At 42.6% G+C, this 20,585-nt stretch overlaps 1 protein-coding gene across 3 annotated transcripts in view; it reads left to right on the forward strand.

The window, feature by feature from the left end:
• CARMIL3 (capping protein regulator and myosin 1 linker 3) overlaps positions 1–17,942 on the forward strand; it is a 105,220-nt gene extending 87,278 nt beyond the window's left edge. Inside the window, exons 28-40 of one of the 3 annotated variants that reach the window (XM_056526656.1) lie at positions 6,885–6,972; positions 7,670–7,792; positions 8,483–8,546; positions 8,888–8,961; positions 9,042–9,139; positions 9,225–9,483; positions 9,627–9,716; positions 9,831–9,894; positions 10,156–10,238; positions 11,142–11,328; positions 11,646–11,735; positions 12,658–12,747; positions 17,747–17,942. In XM_056526656.1, coding sequence (XP_056382631.1) covers positions 6,885–6,972; positions 7,670–7,792; positions 8,483–8,546; positions 8,888–8,961; positions 9,042–9,139; positions 9,225–9,483; positions 9,627–9,716; positions 9,831–9,894; positions 10,156–10,238; positions 11,142–11,328; positions 11,646–11,735; positions 12,658–12,747; positions 17,747–17,790 — 1,354 coding nt within the window. In that variant the 3' untranslated portion in view covers positions 17,791–17,942. Of the gene's footprint in view, positions 1–6,884; positions 6,973–7,669; positions 7,793–8,482; positions 8,547–8,731; positions 8,962–9,041; positions 9,140–9,224; positions 9,484–9,626; positions 9,717–9,830; positions 9,895–10,155; positions 10,239–11,141; positions 11,329–11,645; positions 11,736–12,657; positions 12,748–17,746 lie in introns of all 3 variants that reach the window. The other 2 variants (XM_056526646.1, XM_056526664.1) reach the window with 2 other exon arrangements.
• Positions 17,943–20,585: the final 2,643 nt, after the last annotated feature.

The raw sequence follows: 20,585 nt of genomic DNA on the forward strand, positions 1-20,585 counted from the left end.
AGATAGAAACAGAGCTGTTAATACCATCCTCTATATCATTGATAAATAAATTAAACAGCAGCGGGCCCAGTACTGAACCTTGGGGTACACCACTAATAACCGGGGACCAATCAGAGTACGAATCATTTACCACCACTCTCTGGGTACGATCCATGAGCCAGTGTTCAATCCAGTTACAAACTAAAGTTTCCAAGCCCAAGGACCTTAACTTACCTGTCAGATGTCTGTGAGGGACAGTATCAAACGCTTTGGCAAAATCCAGAAACACTATATCCACAGCCATTCCTCTGTCAAGGCTTCTACTCACCTCTTCATAAAAGCAAATTAGATTGGTTTGACAACTTCTATCCTTAGTAAACCCATGCTGGCTATCACTTATAATACAATTATCCCCTATGTATTCCTGTATGTAATCCCTTATAAGTCCTTCAAACAATTTACCCACAATGCACGTTAGACTTACCGGTCTATACTTGCCTGGCGAAGACCTAGAGCCCTTCTTGAAGAATGGTACCACATTAGCCTTGCGCCAGTCCCTTGGCACAATACCAGACACCAGAGAATCTCTAAATATCATGAACAGGGGTACAGATATTACTGAACTTACCTCTCTAAGAACTCTTGGGTGTAGTCCATCCGGCCCTGGAGATTTGCTTACATTTACTTTACTTAACTTACCTTGTACCATCTCTACATTAAGCCAGTTCAATACATTATATGATGTGTTACCAGCACTGACCTGACCAATGTCAGCTCCTTCTTCCATAGTATATACAGAACTAAAGAACCCATTCAGTAGCTCCGCCTTCTCTTGATCGCCCGTGACAACCTCCCCATTATCATTATTAAGGGGTCCTACATGCACTGTCCTTGGTTTTTTTGTATTTATATATCTAAAAAAATATTTAGGATTAGTTTTGCTTTCTTTGGCCACCTGTCTCTCATTTTGAATTTTTGCTGTTTTTATTACATTTTTACAGATTTTATTAAGCTCCTTGTACTGTTTAAATGTTATAGCTGACCCATCAGATTTGTATTTTTTGAAGGCTATTTTTTTGTTGTTTATTGCTCTTTTAACCTCATTTGTCAGCCATGTAGGATTTAGTTTTAATCGTTTATATTTGTTCCCCTTTGGTATATATTTAGCTGTATAGTTATTTACAGTTGATTTAAAGATGTCCCATTTACCTTCTGTATCAGTATTTGAGAACACCTCCCCCCAGTCTATGTCCTGTAGTGCAGCTCTCAGCCCAGGGAAATTTGCCTTTTTAAAGTTATATGTTTTTGCCTTCCCCGCCTGTCTTTGTTTTCTACATTTTAAGTCAAAAGTAACTATATTGTGGTCGCTATTACCAAGGTTTTCCCGCACAGTTACATTACCAACCAGCTCTGCGTTGTTGGAAATGATCAGATCCAACAAGGCATCACTTCTTGTTGGGTCCTCCACAAACTGGCCCATAAAATTATCCTGCAATAAATTTAGGAATTTTCTCCCCTTTGTAGTTTTAGCCAGCCCCCGGCCCCAATCTATATCTGGATAGTTAAAATCTCCCATTATTACCACTGTACCTGCCCGGGCGGCCCTCTCTATTTGTTTATGCAGCCGACCTTCTATCTCTTCAGTGATATTAGGGGGTCTGTAGATTACACCAAATATTATTTTTTCAGTATTTCCCTCCTTTTGTAATTCTACCCACAATGATTCCACATCCTCAGAATCATCACACACTATGGCATCGTTCACACTGACTTTCATACCACTTCTTACATACAGACAGACTCCACCACCTTTTCTGTTCATTCTATCCTTGCGAAACAATGTAAACCCCTGCAGATTAACAGCCCAGTCATGCGAGGAGTCCAGCCATGTCTCAGTGACCCCAACTATATCAATATGTTCCTCCAGTATCAAGGCCTCAAGCTCCCCCATTTTATTTGCTAGGCTTCTGGCATTTGTGAACATACACTTTACATTTCCATTAAGTTTTACACATATAGTCTCACTAATGGGATTTTCAGAGTTATTGGGGTTAATGTCATTTTTTGAGTTATAAGGGCTAATTGTACTATTTAAGTTATTGGGGCTAATGGGATTTTTTGAGTTATTGGGTCTAACGTTATTATTTAAGTTATTGGGGCTAATGGTATTTTTTGCGTTATTGCGTCTAACGTTGTTATTTAAGTTATTGGGGCTAACGGTATTTTTTGAGTTAATGGGGCTTATTGTAGTTATTGAGTTATTGGGGCTAATGGAATTTTTTGAATTATTGGGATTACAATTTTTCGGGCTACATTTATTTTTACAGCTGGTTTGTAACGCATGAATCTCCTTATCCACTGTTCTTAACCTCCCCCCACAGGACTCCTCTCCACCCGACATTATGTCCTGACCCCTCTCTAACCTATCCATCCCACTGTCTGCTTTCTTTGCTTTATTATCCTCCCCCCACTCACCTAGTTTAAATACTCAGCCACCCCTTCCAGGATTCTCTCCCCCAGCACAGCAGACCCCCTTCCATTCAGGTGCAAATTATCCGTAGAATAGAGTTTGTACCCCAATGAAAAGTCAGCCCAGTGCTCTAAAAACCCAAACCCTTCCCCCTCACACCACGACTTAAGCCATGCATTTAACTCCCTAAGCTCCCGCTGTCTTTCCTGCGATGCGCATGGCACAGGAAGTATTCCAGAGAACACAACCTTAGAGGTCCTTCCCTTCAGCTTGGCACCTAGTTCCTTGTAATTATTCTTCAAGGACCTCCACCTACCATGTATTCTGTCGTTGGTTCCCACATGGACCACGACAGCTGGGTCATCCCCAGCCCCCCCTAGTAATTTGTCCACCCTTTCCACCACATGCCGAACCCTGGCACCAGGGAGACAGCAAACCATTCGGTTGAGGTGGTCTTGGCGACAAATTATTCTATCCGTCTTCCTGATTATAGAGTCCCCTACCACAACTAACTGTCTTGGCCTACCTGCGTTACCATCCCCCACACTACTAGTTGAGCTGTTCCCCCGGCTGTTAGGGAGACCAGTATCCACTAGGGTTGCCATCTCTGATACTGAGGCCCTCGCCTCATCACCCAACTTGGCAATTTTACTTGGGAGATCAGAAGCAGAAGTGACCTTCCTTTTCCTTGCCCCCTTTCCAGTCCCTCTAACTACATTAACCCAGCTCCCTACTTGGGCCTCCTGGCTAGTTTCTCCAACCTCCATTTCTACCCCACTAACTGCTTGCTCTGTAAGATTGTCAATCGCCCTCAATGTTGCATTTTGCTCCTCTAGATCTCTAATACGAGCTTCCAGGTGGGCAACATGCTCACATTTGTCACAGCGGTATTCACCCTGAAGCTGCTGCTCCAGAGATGTATACATGTGGCACAATGTGCACTGAAGAAAACCTCCAATCCTGCTGTCCATATCCTTGGTGACAAACAGCTGTTATTAACTATTAAGAAAAACTACTTTTATCAAGGGAGTGTAATACTTACAGTTACAGTGGGTCCTGCTTACACTTCCTGCTTTTTAAACTTCTGCTTATAAAACTTCTCAAATGTAACACTTAATAATACCACACTTTAGAATACAGACCCAGCTTCAGCTAGACTACACTAACTTTACAGCCCCTGTAGCATAGTCAAATAAAAAAAAAATCCTAGAATACCCCTTTTACCCCTTAAGGACAATGGACGTACTCCTACGCCCCCGTTTCCGAGTCCTTAAGGACCGAGGACGTAGGAGCATGTCCTGTCCATTCCCGGCCCCCCACCGCTAGCCATTCTCGGCCGACCAATCAGGGCGCCTGCTGCGGGTGTCACTCCCGCAACCCGCTCCGCCCCTCTTCCGGAGGACGTGAGCGGGACGTGCACCCCGGGTGCTGGGGACCCCGATCCCCAGCGTTAATGTTGGGATCGGGGCCCCAGGAGCGACGGCGGCGGGACTGACCTGCGCGGCGTGGATCAGTAGGAGGTGAGTGACAGCCTCCTGCTGTTGCTTAGCAACAGCTCCCAGCATGCAAAAAGGGCATGCTGGGAGCTGTAGTTATGCAACAGGAGGAGGCAGACCACCACAACTCCCAGCATTCCCTTATGGGCATGCTGGGACTTGTGGTTTTGCAACAGCTGGAGGCACATTTTTTCTATGGAAAAGTGTACCTTCTTCTGTTGTATTACTACAACTCCCAGCTTGCACAATCAGCTAAAGTGCATGCTGGGAGTTGTAGTGGTGCATCTGCTGGTTGCATAACTACAACTCCCAGCATGCCCGTTGGCTGTCGGTGACTGCTGAGAGTTGTAGTTTTGCAACAGCTGAAGGCACACTGAGTTAAGTAGCAAACCAGTGTGTCTCCAGCTGTTGCATAACTACAATCCCCAGCATCTCCAGCCAAAGTAGTATGCCTCCAGCTGTTGCATAACTACAAGACCCTACATGCTGGGAGTTGTAGTTTTGCAACAGCTGGATGTTCCCCCCTCCCCAATGTGAACGTACAGGGTACACTCACATGGGCGGAGGTTTACAGTAAGTATCCGGCTGTAAGTTTGAGCTGCAGCAAATTTTCTGCCGCAGCTCAAACTGCCAGCGAGAAACTACTGTGAACCCCCGCCCGTGCGACTGTACCCTAAAAACACTACACTACCAAAAAATAAAATAAAAAGTAAAAAACACTACATATACACATACCCCTACACATCCCCCCTCCCCAAGAAAAATTAAAAACGTCTGGTACTGTTTCCAAAACGGAGCCTCCAGCTGTTGCAAAACAACTACTCCCAGTATTGCCAGATACCCGTTGACTGTCCAGGCATGCTGGGAGTTTTACAACAGCTGGAGGCACCCTGTTTGGGAATCACTGGCGTAGAATACCCCTATGTCCACCCCTATGCAATCCCTAATTTAGGCCTCAAATGCGCATGGCGCTCTCACTTTGGAGCCCTGTCGTCTTTCAAGGCAACAGTTTAGGGCCACATATGGGGTATCGCCGTACTCGGGAGAAATTGTGTTACAAATTTTGGGGGGTATTTTCTGCTATTACCCTTTTTAAAAATGTAAAATTTTTGGGAAACCAGAGCAAAATTTGCTTTCAAAAAGCCAAATGTGACTCCTTCTCTTCTGAGACCTGTAGTGCACCAGCAGAGCACTTTTCATCCCCATATGGGGTGTTTTCTGAATCGAGAGTAATTGGGCTTCAAATTTTGGGGGGTATTTTCTGCTATTACCCTTTTAAAAAATTTAAAAATTTTGGGAAACCAAGCATTTTAGGTAAAAAAAAAATTTTTTTTTTACATATGCAAAAGTCGTGAATCACCTGTGGGGTATTAAGGTTCACTTTACCCCTTGTTACGTTCCCCGAGGGGTATAGTTTCCAAAATGGTATGCCATGTGTTTTTTTTTTTTTTGCTGTTCTGGCACCATAGGGGCTTCCTAAATGCGGCATGCACCCAGAGCAAAATTTGCTTTCAAAAAGCCAAATGTGACTCCTTCTATTCTGAGACCTGTAGTGTGCCAGCAGAGCACTTTTCACCCCCATATGGGGTGTTTTCCGAATCGGGAGAAATTGGGCTTCAAATTTTGGGGGGTATTTTCTGCTATTTTCCTTTTTAAAATTGTAACATTTTTGGGAAACCAAGCATTTTAGGTAAAAATTTTATTTTATTTTTTACATATGCAAAAGTCGTGAATCACCTGTGGGATATTAAGCTTCACTTTACCCCTTGTTACGTTCCCCGAGCGGTCTAGTTTCCAAAATGGTATGCCATGTGTTCTTTCCTGGCACCATAGGGGCATCCTAAAGGTGACATGCCCCCCAAAAACCATTTGTCGCTCCTTCCCTTCTGAGCCCTATACTGCGCCCGCCGAACAATTAACATAGACATAGGAGGTATGTCCTTACTCGAGAGAAATTGGGTTTCAAATACAAGTAAAAATTTTCTCCTTTTTACCCCTTGCAAAAATTCAAAAATTGGGTCTACAAGAACATGCGAGTGTAAAAAATGAAGATTGTGAATCTTCTCCTTCACTTTGCTGCTATTACTGTGAAACACCTAAAGGGTTAATACACTTATTGAATGTCATTTTGAATACTTTGGGGGGTGTAGTTTTTATAATGGGGTCATTTATGGGGTATTTCTAATATGAAGACCCTTCAAATCCACTTCAAACCTGAACTGGTCCATGAAAAATAGCAAGTTTGAAAATTTTGTGAAAAATTTCAAAATTGCTGCTGAACTTTGAAGCCCTCTGGTGTCTTTCAAAAGTAAAAACTCATAAATTTTATGATGCAAACATAAAGTAGACATATTGTATAAATGAACCAAAAAAAATTATTTTGAATATCCATTTTCCTTACAAGCAGAGAGCTTCAAAGTTAGAAAAATGCAAAATTTTAATTTTTTTCATCAAATTTGGGGATTTTTCACCAAGAAAGGATGCAAGTTACCATAAAATTTTACCACTAAGTTAAAGTAGAATATGTCACGAAAAAACAATCTCGGAATCAGATTGATAACTAAAAGCATTCCAGAGTTATTAATGTTTAAAGTGACAGTGGTCAGAATTGCAAAAAACGCTCTGGTCCTTAAGGTGTAAAATGGCCTGGTCCTTAAGGGGTTAAGAGTTTAAGGTGTGTATTTTTACACACAAAAAATATGTTCTATTTGTTAACATATATATATATATATATATATATATATATATATATATATATATATATATATATATGATGAGCCACACAGGACATTACTCATAGGCTTATGTGATACAGAAATGTATACCATTTTTTTAAGTATAGTTGACTATATGTTTTGTATTGAGAAAAAGTGCAAAGAAGACAACATTTTATTTTATATTGTAAAATGTTATAAAATGTACATATGTTCTCATTCCAGGGCTGCACAACTCTCCCTTATGACACGTCTCAGTAATTCTGTTTTGGAGCAAGTTCTGCAGGAAATGCAAAGAACACATAGAAAGCTGGTAATAAGACATAATAAGAGGGTCGTTATGGGAATGGGGAAGAATAGTGGACCACAATATGGACTGCCATTAATCATTGCAAACCTGTAGGCTATATCCACTGTTACAATTTTCTTTTCACCAATGCATCCTAAATGAAGAATTAAGCAATTTTGCTAATGATCATAGTTAAAATCTTCTTTTTTTCATAGAAGACCTGCTGCACCTATGCAAACCATTGCACCTCCATGATAGCAGACTACAAACAGACCCTGTGTAGTCAGATCCTGCAGTCATCTTGCTCCCACTTCTTGCTATCCAACTAAATGTATGTCAGGAACAAGTAGGGGACAGAAGGAACTGCAGGATCAGACTACCATGAAGCTGCGAATGTCTGCTACTCAAACTCAAACCCTACTGCATGATCGCATCATTTGACATGCATTGGGACAGCTACACAATGCAATGGACTATACTCTGGACTGCATTAGGAGAACAGTGCACTTGTTTTTGACAGATAACACAAGGACAAGACACAAAATCCATCCATGTGGTACCCTTGTGACATACAAAAAAAGTAAACCATGTCCTTAATCTGACCCGTTACTCACATACATTATTCAAGGGTAAAATGTCCAGTGTTATGTGTTTGCATGGATCACCAAAAATATCTACTTGTTTATATACTAGTTGTCTCTTTATTTCCTAAACTTGACAGGCCCGTCATAGATCTCAGTTGCAGGCTCTTATGGAGGAGGAGCAGAGAATTATGGGATACCTTCCACAGACACCACCCAGGAATAAACAGGAAACGCATGAGGGAGAGATGTATTCTAGCATTGTAAGTCATAAATATTAAGACTTTAGTTACGCAGGATTTATTTCACTTATGTACTCGAGTGTACATGTATGGTTTAGTATTTTATTATTACACCCATAGTTGGGCTAGGCCCAAGTAACCAGGCATTAAGACTATTATATGTCAACAGTACTGTGTAAACAGGAGATCTGCTGCCATGAATAAAGCAGTATAGGTGCACACACGATCATATGTTACGGAAAATCCTTTAGGCAGCTGTAAACCTTCAAGCAACCTCACTGTGTGAAGGTTCCATTTAATGACCATTCATGAGCCTGCTATATCATCGATTGGCACTCATAACAGGCAACTGTCTGCCCATGTAAAATAGTCCTAATTTCTTCTCAACTTATCTCATAAAGACATAAAAGATTGCATGCAGAAATAAGACTGTATCAGATGTATAATTTAGTATCCGAAAGTTTACTAACTTAAAAAAGTATTTAAAAAATCAGGTTGCACATCTGAGAATATTGTCAGTGATACAATGTTTCAGAAAATGACCTAATCTACTTCTAGATACTTGTTTTATGACTTTGTCAAATAATCCTTTATTCATACCGATTACTATCCAAAATATAAATTTTATTTTATTTTCACTTGCTTGGTTAGATCTAAACACTGGTTTAACACTATTTTTTCTTATTTTGTAATGTTGTTTTCTGCCTACAGGATACCATGGTAATAAAGAAACGTCTTCAAGGCAGGAAAATCCGACCTGTGTCTGCGTTTATCAGTGAGATCTCTCATATGTACTATTTTCTCAAATTCATGCACAACTTCAACCTAAACTTCTTCATTCTGTATGCTTTGTGGAAAACATCCCTTTACTTTTCTCTTATGGCTTAAAAATACTAACTTATTAATACATTATTATGATATTATAATATTAACTAAAACCATATGCCCCTCATTTGGTAGGTGTGAGTGAGCAGGAATTAAGCCCCAAGACCCTAGATTTGGGTTCCCCTGGCTCCCGTGAACTCAGTTCTCCACCCGCGCTCTCCTCATCTGCTAGCAGTCAGCTCTCTCGCTCTCTAAGCGTATCTCTAGAAGGTCTTTCTGAACTACCCACAGAAGGGAGTAAACTGCAGCACCAGACCCGGGACAGGCCGAAACAACAGTCACGCAGAGCACCAGGAGGAGGCAAGGTGAGTATGGTGATGAATATACATAAATTACATTGGATAGTCATTAACAGGGTACATGACAATTTGTATATATTCCTGAGGTCCGAGGTCCAGTGTCTGACTCAGAGCGCCCTGATCCTGCTATAGATGAAGGCTTGGATGAATTTTTCCATCGGACAGTGTTAACACAATCAAACAGGTATGTAAATATAAATACAATAAAATATTTCATACAAATTCTTTAAAGCAATGTGATGTGACTTAACCCACCATATGTTCATCAGTGTATCTTCAGCTCCACAAAGTGATACTGATGCACCACCAAAAAGAAGGCGTAGGAGCTTGTTTCATTTCAGAAGAAGTCGAACCCCAAAGAGAGAGCGAGACAGAGGGAGACCTGTTCCTCCACCGTCCCCCGGCCCAGAACCTTCAGATCACATAAAACTGGAGAACTTTCCAATTGCTAATGGAACACCAGTGAGCAATGGTGCTGAAATCCACAGTATGGGAGGAGTGCGGGGGTTGCCAGGCAGAGGGACACCGGTACGTGCTTAAAATTATCCTGCATACAGGATCAATAAACAGTCCAAAACTGTAGAGACATAACAAAATCAAAACTAGACAATAACTAGTTCTGACAATAATCCATAAAATTATAGATTGCTTTTATTTTTTTTTGTCTTCAGTCTTGTGAGCAGCCACTGGAAGAAGTGCAGCCTGCAAGAGTACGAGGAGTACCCCTTCCTGGAATGGATGGAGTTCGTACATGGAAGGAGGTATGTAGTAGAGTAGTCATGGACAGTACTAGGAAAAGAAACATCCTATTAAATGTAATAATTGGCCTGATTAGAATACGGTGATCTGGTGAAAGTTATCTACCTTGATTTCAGATGGAATCGGCAGGAGGAACTAATTGTGTTCCAGATGACAGGAGGCGCTCCTCTGGGGATGGGGGTAAGTATTTACTTAGTGCCATCTTTTCCATCCCTTCTTTTTTCTATTTCTTACATTTCACATGTTACACGCCATATCTCTGACCTCTCTTAATCTCATAAGCAGTTCAATCCATGCTGGCTCTTTGTCTTTTTCTGATACTCCTCCCAATTTTTTCCCTACTCTGTGTGCTTTCTATGTGTATCGGCTTTGTCCCTCCTATTCCCTACACCTTGCTGTCCCTTCTCTCTCTGTCTCTCGCTCTCTCTCTCTGTCTCTCAGAGGAGGGTGCTACGTTTGAGGACAGACAGCCTTGTTTCTCCAACGGAGACAGAAACAGTCAGAAGAATTTATCAAGAGAAGAGGTAATAACACCATTCATAGCTTTTAAGAACCAGACTCACTAGGGGATGCTATAGTTACAGTAACAATAAATATATAGTAACATATAAATCGGGATTTATGCACATTACACTATAAAAAAAATGACACTAAAATAGGACTGTTTATCCATATTTACTGACTCATCGCTGTGGGAAAAAGATCCATAGAAGAACATTTGGCCAGACACAACTGAAGACTTGTACTATACAAACTATGACACTTATACATTGAGAGTATTGTATAATGTTCTGCCTATTAAACCATTGCAGTATATCTCACATATGATACATTTTGTTTGTTTGTTGGGATGCATATGGAAAAGCTTGTTTCATTTGGTGGTGAATTAGGTTTGCTGCTGTTGTTATAGGAGATATGGCATACTGGGTTATTTAGTTTGTATGTTGAGCTGGATTATGGTAACACTGGTTATGGTGAAGGAAGGAATTACATGCGTAGTATAATGACTTTAGTTTTGGTGTATTAAAAATTATTTATTTGACCAGTTTATGTATTGTCCAGTTTGTCCAGATTGTCCAGATGATGTTGTCTTACCTGAAATTAATAAGGTTGTTTAAACCATATGTCTTGAAAGCTTTCTTAGTAAATCTGGTGGGTGGGAAGAAAGAACTTATTGATAGAAAAAATATCAAGATGTACATTTTACATGTAAAACTGAGCTGCCAACGTTGGGTTCAAATGTCAGTAGAAGGCTAGGCAATTAAATATGTTGCCACCAGTACTTCTGTACCTCCTCGCTGTTGATAAATGAAATATTTTCCAATACATATATATGTTATTTCTACCACAATTTAGCACAAATCAATTTTCCTCCATGGACTGTTTACCTCCAATTCACTGCACCTTCCCCTCCCTTGTTTTTCCAGGGGGGTCTTACTGATTCCTGCCCCCCTTCTGCAGAACTACGGCCAGTTGCTGCCCCACGAGGTAGGAAAGTGTCTTGTGGGGGAGGGCACAGCGAGACCGAATATTCAGAAGAGACGAGGAAGGAAATCCCAGTGCCCAAACCTCGAATCAGAGAACCTGGGAAAGAGGCGGCCCCCCCAGTGGGAGGTGGGAACTGCCCAGTGCTCACTGCAAACACTACACACCATACACTGCACCCTCTCACTCACCATAAAGACCCAAGAGTCTCTAGCTGCATCTGTTTTCGCTTTTTCACATTTCAGTTAATAACTGCATGCTTTGTTCTACCTGACGTTCCTAATGTTTATTTCTCCATTCTGCATGTGTTTTAATCCTAATGTTCTCAAACCATTTATTCAGTATACTCTTTACTGTTTGCTGTCAATAATCACTCCTCAGGTCCTTCTTGCCCCCATCTCTCTATTCTACCTAGTTAAATAACTTAACATTCCTATAATTCCCAGATGGTGCACCCCCAGTCCGGCGGCCTCCTTTAAAGCCACAACGCTCTCGGAGGATGCAGTCATGTGATTCAACAGAAACAACAAACTCTGGTAAGAGCTATTTTCAATGTAGTATAGCATAGTAAAAAAAAGTCCCTGCTGGCCAAAAAGCTGAAACTAACCTAAATATTAAAGGAGTACTCCGGCGTGCACTTTTTTCCTTTTATCCCGTCCGGGCTGCAAAATAAAAGAAAACACACTTTCTCTTACCTGCCAACGAGCCCCCGGAGCTCCGGTACACTCCGATACAGGTGTTCGGTCCCTGGGCTGTATTCTTCTTACTTCCTGTTAGCCCGGCCCGTCACACGGAGCTTCAGCCTATCACCGGCCGCAGCGATGTCCCGCCTCGGCCGGTGATAGGCTGAAGCTCCGTGTGACGTGCCGGGCTAACAGGAAGTAAGAATACAGCCAGGGACCAAACACCTGTACTGGAGTTTACCGGAGCTCCGGGGGCTCGTTGGCAGGTAAGAGAAAGTGTGTTTTCTTTTATTTTGCAGCCCGGACGGGATAAAAGGAAAAAAAAAGTGCGCACCGGAGTACTCCTTTAAGACAAGAAATCAACACTTTTGGCTTAAAGGGGTACTCCGCCGTACACATCTTATCCCCTATCCGGGGGCTCCGCTGCTAGGGACCCTACAATCTCCAGGCCAGCAGCTGCGGCATCCAGAACACAGAAGGTTGCAGCTTCCACGTTTGTGACGCCACACCTCCTCCATTCATGTCTATGGGAGGGGGCGTGACAGCTAGTACACAGACTTGAGTACCTCCCATAGACTTGAGGGAGGGGGCGTGGTGGCCTGCATCGCCAGTCATCAGGCACGGAATGGAGTTCGCTCCATGCCCCAAAGACAGGGGTCTTTGGATAGGGGATAAGATGTGTGTGGCGGAGTACCCCTTTAACATTGTACATATACCTAGAGAGTTCTTACATAGATTGAGCGAAATAGTCATCAGTTGCTATTTTGTTTTGTAGTGGCTGGCACCAATTTAACACTTCATACAAATGAACAGAAAATGCCTCAGACAGGGGATGCCTTGCACCGCGGAATGCGACACACGGCTGGTAAGAGAAAGAACCACAGCAGACAGAGTAAAGAGTATTTCTGTTAGCTACACAACACATGTATGTTTTATATCATGGTATTCTGTTACAAATTTCTTGAGGAAGGAGGGTTTCATTATACACTGCTCAAAAAAATAAAGGGAACAATTAAACAACACAATGTTACTCCAAGTCAATCCACTCAACACTGATTGACAATCAATTTCACATGCTGTTGTGCAAATGGAACAGACAACAGGTGTAAATTATAGGCAATTAGCAAGACACCCCCAATAACGGAATGGTTCTGCAGGTGGTTACCACGGACCACTTCTCAGTTCCTATGCTTCCTGGCTGATGTTTTTGTCACTTTTGAATGCTGGCGGTGCTTTCACTCTAGTGATAGCATGAGACGGAGTCTACAACCCACACAAGTGGCTCAGGTGGTGCAGTACATCCAGGATGGCACATCAATGCGAGCTGTGGCACGAAGTTTTTCTGTGTCAGCGTAGTGTCCAGAGCATGGAGGCGCTACCAGGAGACAGGCCAGTACATCAGGAGACACAGAGGAGGCCGGAGGAGGGCAAATACCCAGCAGCAGGACCGCTACCTCTGCCATTGTGCAAGTAGAAGCAGTGCCAGAGCCCTGCAAAATGACCTCCAGCAGACCACAAATGTGCATGTGTCCACTCAAACGGTCAGAAACAGACTCCATGAGGGTGGTATGAGGGCCCGACATCCACAGGTGGGGGTTGTGTTTACAACTCAACACCGTGCAGGACGTTTGGTATTTTTACAGAGAACACCAAGATTGGCAAATTCGCCACTGGCGCCCTGTGCTCTTCACAGATCAAAGCAGGTTCACACTGAGCACATGTGACAGACGTAACAGTCTGGAGACACCATGGAGAATGTTCTACTGCCGGCAACATCCTCCAGCATGACCAATTTGACGGTGGGTCAGTAATAGTGTGGGGTGGCATTTCTTTGGGGGGCCGCACAGCCCTCCATGTGCTTGCCAGAGGTAGCCTGACTGCCATTAGTTACAGAGATGAGATCCTCAGACCCCTTGTGCAACCATATGCTGGTGTGGTTGGCTCTGGGTTCCTCCTAATGCAAGACAATGCTAGACCTCATGTAGCTGGAGTGTGTCAGCAGTTCCTGCAAGAGGAAGGCATTGATGCTATGGACTGGCCTGCCCGTTCCCCAGACCTGAATCCGATTGAGCACATCTGGGACATCATGTCTCGCTCCATCCACCAACGTCACGTTGCACCACAGACTGTACAGGAGTTGGCGGATGGTTTAGTCCAGGTCTGGGAGGACATCCCTCAGGAGACCATCAGGATCATGCCCAGGCGTTGTAGGAAGGTCATACGGGCATGTGGAGGCCATATACACTACTGAGCCTCATTTTGACTTGTTTTAAGCACATTACATCAAAGTTGGATCAGCCTGTAGTGTGGTTTTCCACTTTGATTTTGAGTGTGACTCCTTATCCAGACCTCCATGGGTTGATAAATTTGATTTCCATTGATAATTGTTGTGTGATTTTGTTGTCAGCACATTCAAAATCAAAGTATTTCATACGATTAGTTCATTCATTCAGATCTAGGATGTGTTATCTTAGTGTTCCCTTTATTTTTTTGAGCAGTGTAGTCTACATAGAGTGAACCTTATAGAAAGTGACTTCCGGATTACACACAAACTCATGTGTAAAATGGCTGGTCACAATGCGACACGTCGGGCCCAAAGCCAGTTAATAAGCAGGGAAAGCAGGGTGGCTTTCAGTTTTTTTCAACAGCAACCAATCCCAGCTCAGCTTTCATATTATAATGAGCTCTGGTAAAGTGAAAGCTAAGCTGTGATTGGTTGCTCTGGACAAAAGCAGTCAGTTTGGGATTCAGATGGATTGATAAATCTGTGCCACTAGATCTCATGCTTTAACATAGTCCAACCATTGCATGGACCTCACCTATAATACAAAATAAATATGTGACCAAAAAAATATTAGCAGATTGTAATCCCTCGCTCACATCTATTATATATGTCTTATATGCACAACAGTAGAAAATAGAGATGACCTATTAATTTTAGCAAACATCAGTACAGGACAACATTTTACCTTCATAGCCATAGTTATATTTATGCTGACAAAGTAGTTTGGGTGAAAGCCATAGTTAGGTGCTCTAGACTACAAAGGGTGCTAATAAAATGTGGTCACACTTACATCTTATTTTCAGATGTTTTGGCCCTAAATTATTAGTTTTTTATTTAGCATTTTGCATTTATGGATCCAATAGGATTCCACTAAGTTACACCTGAAAGAGGTACTCAGCTGGAAAACATTTTTTTTCACTAAATCAACTGGTGCCAGAAAGTTAAACATATTTGTAAATTACTTCTATTTAAAGAGTACCTGTCATCATCTAAACTTTCCCTGATCCCCCTTCCCATCTGTCCCTTTCTCTAACTATGCCTATCCCTGTGTTTATTGAGGTTTAAAACGCTGTGGAAATACCTTTTTTTTCCCCTCTTCATTAGCTCAGGAACAGTCTTTCTGAGGGGTGGAAGGAGGCGGGTCCCGGCAGGCATGATGTCACATGAAGCTTGGCTGGGACTCTGCTTCTGCCAGTCTTCCTGTATGCTGCTCTCCCTCTGCAGCAGTGTTTCCCAACCAGGGTACCTCCAGCTGTTGCAAAACTACAACTCCCAGCATGCCCAGGCAGCCAACAGCTGTCCAGGAATGCTGGGAGTTGTAGTTTTGCAACAGCTGGAGGCACCCTGGTTGGGAAACACTGCTCTGCAGTGTGCATACAGACTAAGTACAGGGAAGGGACGGCAGCCTGTCTCTCTCTCTCCTGTGTCTCTCTGCACTAAAAAGTCAATGCTGAGAACCAGGGGCTGAGGGAGCAATTACAGAGGCAGTGATTAAGATGAATGTCAGGGGGGGGGGGGGGGTAGGGGGGGCACAGAGCAGGGAGTGCAGTGAGATAATACAATGTATAAGATAACGTGTGGTGAGGGGCAGGGAGAACACAGAGCAGGGGGGATGGGGAGGTGACTGGCTGTTATATGAGAGGCATGTGCAGGCTTGTAGCTCACAGTACTGAACTTCCGGTGGAAGGACCAGAGCCCTTCAGCATTAGTCCTAAAAGCTGTACACTTACTATGAAAAGCATAGGATGCTGCTTGCAGACCAGGCATAGAAGAGTGACCCCTAGTGGCCAAAAGTATAAAATGAAAAAACTGGTATAAATATTAATATTTTTTAATGAAGATATATTACAATATCTATTCATTAATGATTATGAACAACATATTAAAAGTTTTTGTTGATGACAGGTACTCTTTAAAAATCTTAATCCTTCCAGTACTTATCAGCTGCTGTATACTACACAGGAAGTTGAGTTGTTGTTTTCTGTCTGACCACAGTGCTCTCTACTAACACATCTGTCCATGTCAGGAACTGTCCAGAGCAGGAGCAAATCCCCATAGCAAACCTCTCCTACTCTGGACAGTTCCTGACATGGACAGAGGTGTCAGCAAAGAACACTGTGGTCAGACAGAAAGGAAATTCAAAAGGAAAATAACTTCCTATGGAGCATATGTAATGGACGTATATATGTGTGAATATATGTATGCAACATAAAATGGCCATTTTTGGGACAAAAGCTTCCATTCTCCTCATGCTACTCTGCTCGTTCCTGTTTGGCCTCCACCATCAAATAGAGGAAGTTGTTGGTCAACACCCAAGAGGACTTGAAGCCCGATGAAGTAAGTTCAACAAAGGACTATACCTTATATGGTATGCTAGGACTAAGAACACCCTCCTAGTGAGGGTGGGAACTTATGTTAATTGCAATGGGGATGTAAGGTTGAACGGTTTGCAATAAAGCTCAGAGGAAGCAGAACTTTGAAGTATTAACAAACTGACATGGCTCCGTTTGATTTACTTTGGTATACTTCAGTATACACATTCTGTATACAGATTTGACTGGGAGTAAGATAGTTACAAGGTATCTGATAAAATCTATATTACAAACAGTAGCTGATAAGTACTGGAAGGATTAATATTTTATTATAGAAGTCCTTTACAAATCTGTTTAACTTTTTTGGCATTAGTTGATTAGAATTTTTTTTTTCCAGTGGAGTACCCCTTTAAAAATCTTGTTGGTGAGGGCCATCAAGTAGTTTAGGACCCTGGCCAACCCTATGAATAGCATTTTTCAAGAATATCCAGACTTCTGTTTGTGACTAAAGACATGTGAATCATGTAACACAGTTGAAGCCCTCAATAGCTATTTTAGTAACAATGATAACGGACAGGTATTGGAAGGTACACTATGGTGTGCCCACAAAGCCTACATACGGGGTCATTTCATTAAACAGGCATCCCACTATAAAAAACACTTTCTCACAGCTGCCAGAGCGGCAGTGGCACTAAAATGGAAAAGCGTAGAAACACCTGACCTTCAGTATATTATCAATAAAATCCACTATAATCATAGTATGGAAAAATCCATTGCTTCTGCTAATAACCAATTGTCAAGATTTACTTCTATATGGGAAAAATGGCTTGAATTTCGATCTCAATAACTCAATAACTCCGCCCCCCCCCCTCCCCCCCTGCCCTCATCCTTTCTTTTCTTTAATCTTTTGTTGCCCAAATTTGTAAATTTATAATCCTATAATTCTATGCTAATATGTTTATGCTTTATGTATATACGGTACTATTATATAAAAAGAAAAATAAAGAATAAAAGAGTGTTATTGCTTTAAGAGATGTAAAAAAAAAAAAAATCTTGTTGGTGAGGGCCATCAAGAAGTTTAGGACCCTCGCCAACCCTATGAATAGCATTTTTCAAGAATATCCAGACTTCTGTTTGTGACTAAAGACATGTGAATCATGTAACTGATTTAAGTGATACTGTCTGTCTTAGTGTTTTTGTCCTGTCTTCTTTCTGAGCATAACTGTATTTCCATCTCTAATGCCTCTCTTTACTATGTGTTATAATAGAAGCCAAAGAGAGAGATGCTAAGAGTCTGCCATCGTCCGCTTGACTCTCATCTGGAAAACTTGAAAAGTGACTTACTGGAAATCTGCCTGTGAATACACCATATACAGTGTGCTCAACCTGAATATTGGTTGCACTGAAAGGCCTATAACAAATGATTGTGCATTTTCAGCACCTAATAAAAATAATAAACCTTAACGATTGTTTCCTTTATTCTTGCTCACACTTTTCCAATTTTCAATGGGGGCATAATTAAACTTAGTAGAGAGCGTTTCAATGCCATGGTGTTTTACCAATATTTTTTGGTATCAGACTGTATTAAGATTATCTCAACATAAACAAAACCAGCAGAAAAGAAAAGAACATTTGTGTGTAACTGCAACCCACCCTTTCCACTCAAGTCTAGAGTCCTTCAGAACCAGAGCCAGACTGGCCATTTGCCCGGTGGGCTTGGCTGTCCAAAAGGGTCTGTCGGTCTGGGACACATATAACTATAAGCACTTGTTAGTGACATGCCTATAGTTAAATGCAGCGCTCGGCTGTTGACATAGCAAAGAGCCACTGGCTCCTCGCCCTGTCAATTACTCTTGTGCAGAAAGCCACAAGAGGCCACGCATCTCTTCAGCTGCAGTCCGGCGCAAGAAGAGCTAGGTGAGTATGTCTCTTACAGTATTGTTGTTACTTTGTTACTCTGATTACTTAAGGGGGCTGCTATTACTACCTACAGTATAGGGGGTCACTAAAGGGGCTGCTATTACTACCTAAAGGGAGTTACTAAATGGGGCTGCTATTACAGTGGTCCCTCAACATATGATATTAATTGGTTCCAGGAGAACCATCATATGTTGAAACCATCATATGTCGAGTACATATGTCTATGTAAAAATGGTAATTGGTTCTGGGGCCTCGGAACCATTGTATGTTGAATACATATCTCTATGGGAAACTGCTAATTGGTTCTGGGATGACCATTGTATGTGGTGTGTATGGGGAGTGTTTAACAAACCAGGGTGCCTCCAGCTGTTGCACAACTACAACTCCCAGCATGCATGTACAGCCATTGACTGTCTGGGCATGCTGGGAGTTATAGTTTTGCAACAGCTGGAGGCACACTGATAGGGAAACATTGATGTATGGGGTGTATAGTGTGTATATGTATTGTATGTGATGTGTGACATCACATACAATACTGTACAGTTCTTTAAATACCTTCAGGGGGGACAGAATGTCCTCCATTACCATCCTGCCGACTACAGCTCTATAGGAAAGGAAGGAGAGGGCAGCCAGCAGCTCATTGGATGCCTGCAGCAAGATGCTGCAGGCTATTGGCTATGGCTGCACTGGGGGGGCGGGGCTTACACGGAGCTCACAGTGGAAGCCTGCGTGAGTTAGCAGGACAGCATGTGAGTAACAGGAGGCAGAACGGGGCACACGGGGCACATTAAACAACTATCTGTCAGTTGCTGAAGTTGTCAGCGCTATCAGATAGCTGTTTGTACGATGGCCCCGACACACAGCAGCATCATATGTCGAGGCTGCCTTCAACATACGATGGTCTCTGAGAGACCATCATATGTTGAAATGATCATATGTCGAGGCCATCATAAGTCGGGGGGTCACTGTACTACCTAAAGAGGGTTACTACTACTAATACCTAAAAGAGGCTCGTCGCAAAGACACACATGCAATAACTGCAGGGACAGCCTTTTTGTCACCCAAACATATACTCATTTTTTAACCAATGTATATTACAAATATACATATAATGGCGGAGGCACATGACTGAATGACGTAAGCCGTCGTCCCCAGATCCGGGTCCACCTACCTGTGACCGCTGCGCCCGAGATGGAGCCGGTCCATATGCCCTGCACTTCCTGTGGTCCCTGACAGCCCCCGCGGTTCCCCCCAGTCATTTTAGGGGACCACTGGGATGGAGGATGGAGTGGAGTGCTTGGCTGCCCTGGTACAGGATGGATGCCGGCTGCTGTGGTGCAGGAGGTATCCCGCTGTTCAGGGGCCTTGCCAGCCGGTGGCAGAGGCCGGGGAAGGTCCCGGGTGATTCTCGTGAGAGACTGGAGTACAAGGGGAGTGACGCAACCCCAAACAGGGTGCCAGGTATAATTGAAGATGCAAGATGCCACGGTGAGAGCGGCTGCAGCTCTGTACCCTGACCGCACACCTGAGTGATGACTGGATGGACTGTAAGTTTTTAAGACATATTGATAAACATAAGTAAGGGGACATTGCTGCTCTGTAATTAACGGGTGACGGATGAAGGGAGCCTCCAGCAGTTGCGAGATACAAAGCAGCAAAACCGCTTCATTATATATCATTATGGTCATTGTAATCTGAGGTGACTAACAGTGATTAGACTTTGAGGGTGGCTGGACAATGTGCGTGTGGTAGGTGTCACGAGCTACAATATATATGGGGTATGTCGCCCTTATGGAACGGCAAGGTTTAAAAGGGGGAGGAGGAATAAATACGGTGGGGTTACAACTTTGAGACTGTCCTTGGTGAAGATCTACTACAAGTAAATGGCTAAAGGATGCATTGCAATGTGAGAGACAGCAGCCGCCAAAGTTTATAATATATTATCCATTGAAGTTACAGAGGGGTGCTGCTATAATGTACTAGGCGTTCCAAGTGAAATAACTGAAAAATGTTGTTTCTTTTCTATGAACAGAATTATACACAGCTGTGACTCTGAGCCAAGGAATATAAAAAATAAATAAAAAAGAGAGGAAGCTAAGAATTCCAAAACAACTAACCGTGAGTTAAAATGGATGCCCCCTTTGGAATGTCTATTTATATAGTACACAAACATAAGAGGATAGCTGG

Source organism: Hyla sarda, chromosome 1 (genome assembly GCF_029499605.1).
Source record: "Hyla sarda isolate aHylSar1 chromosome 1, aHylSar1.hap1, whole genome shotgun sequence".
Taxonomy (NCBI): domain Eukaryota; kingdom Metazoa; phylum Chordata; class Amphibia; order Anura; family Hylidae; genus Hyla; species Hyla sarda.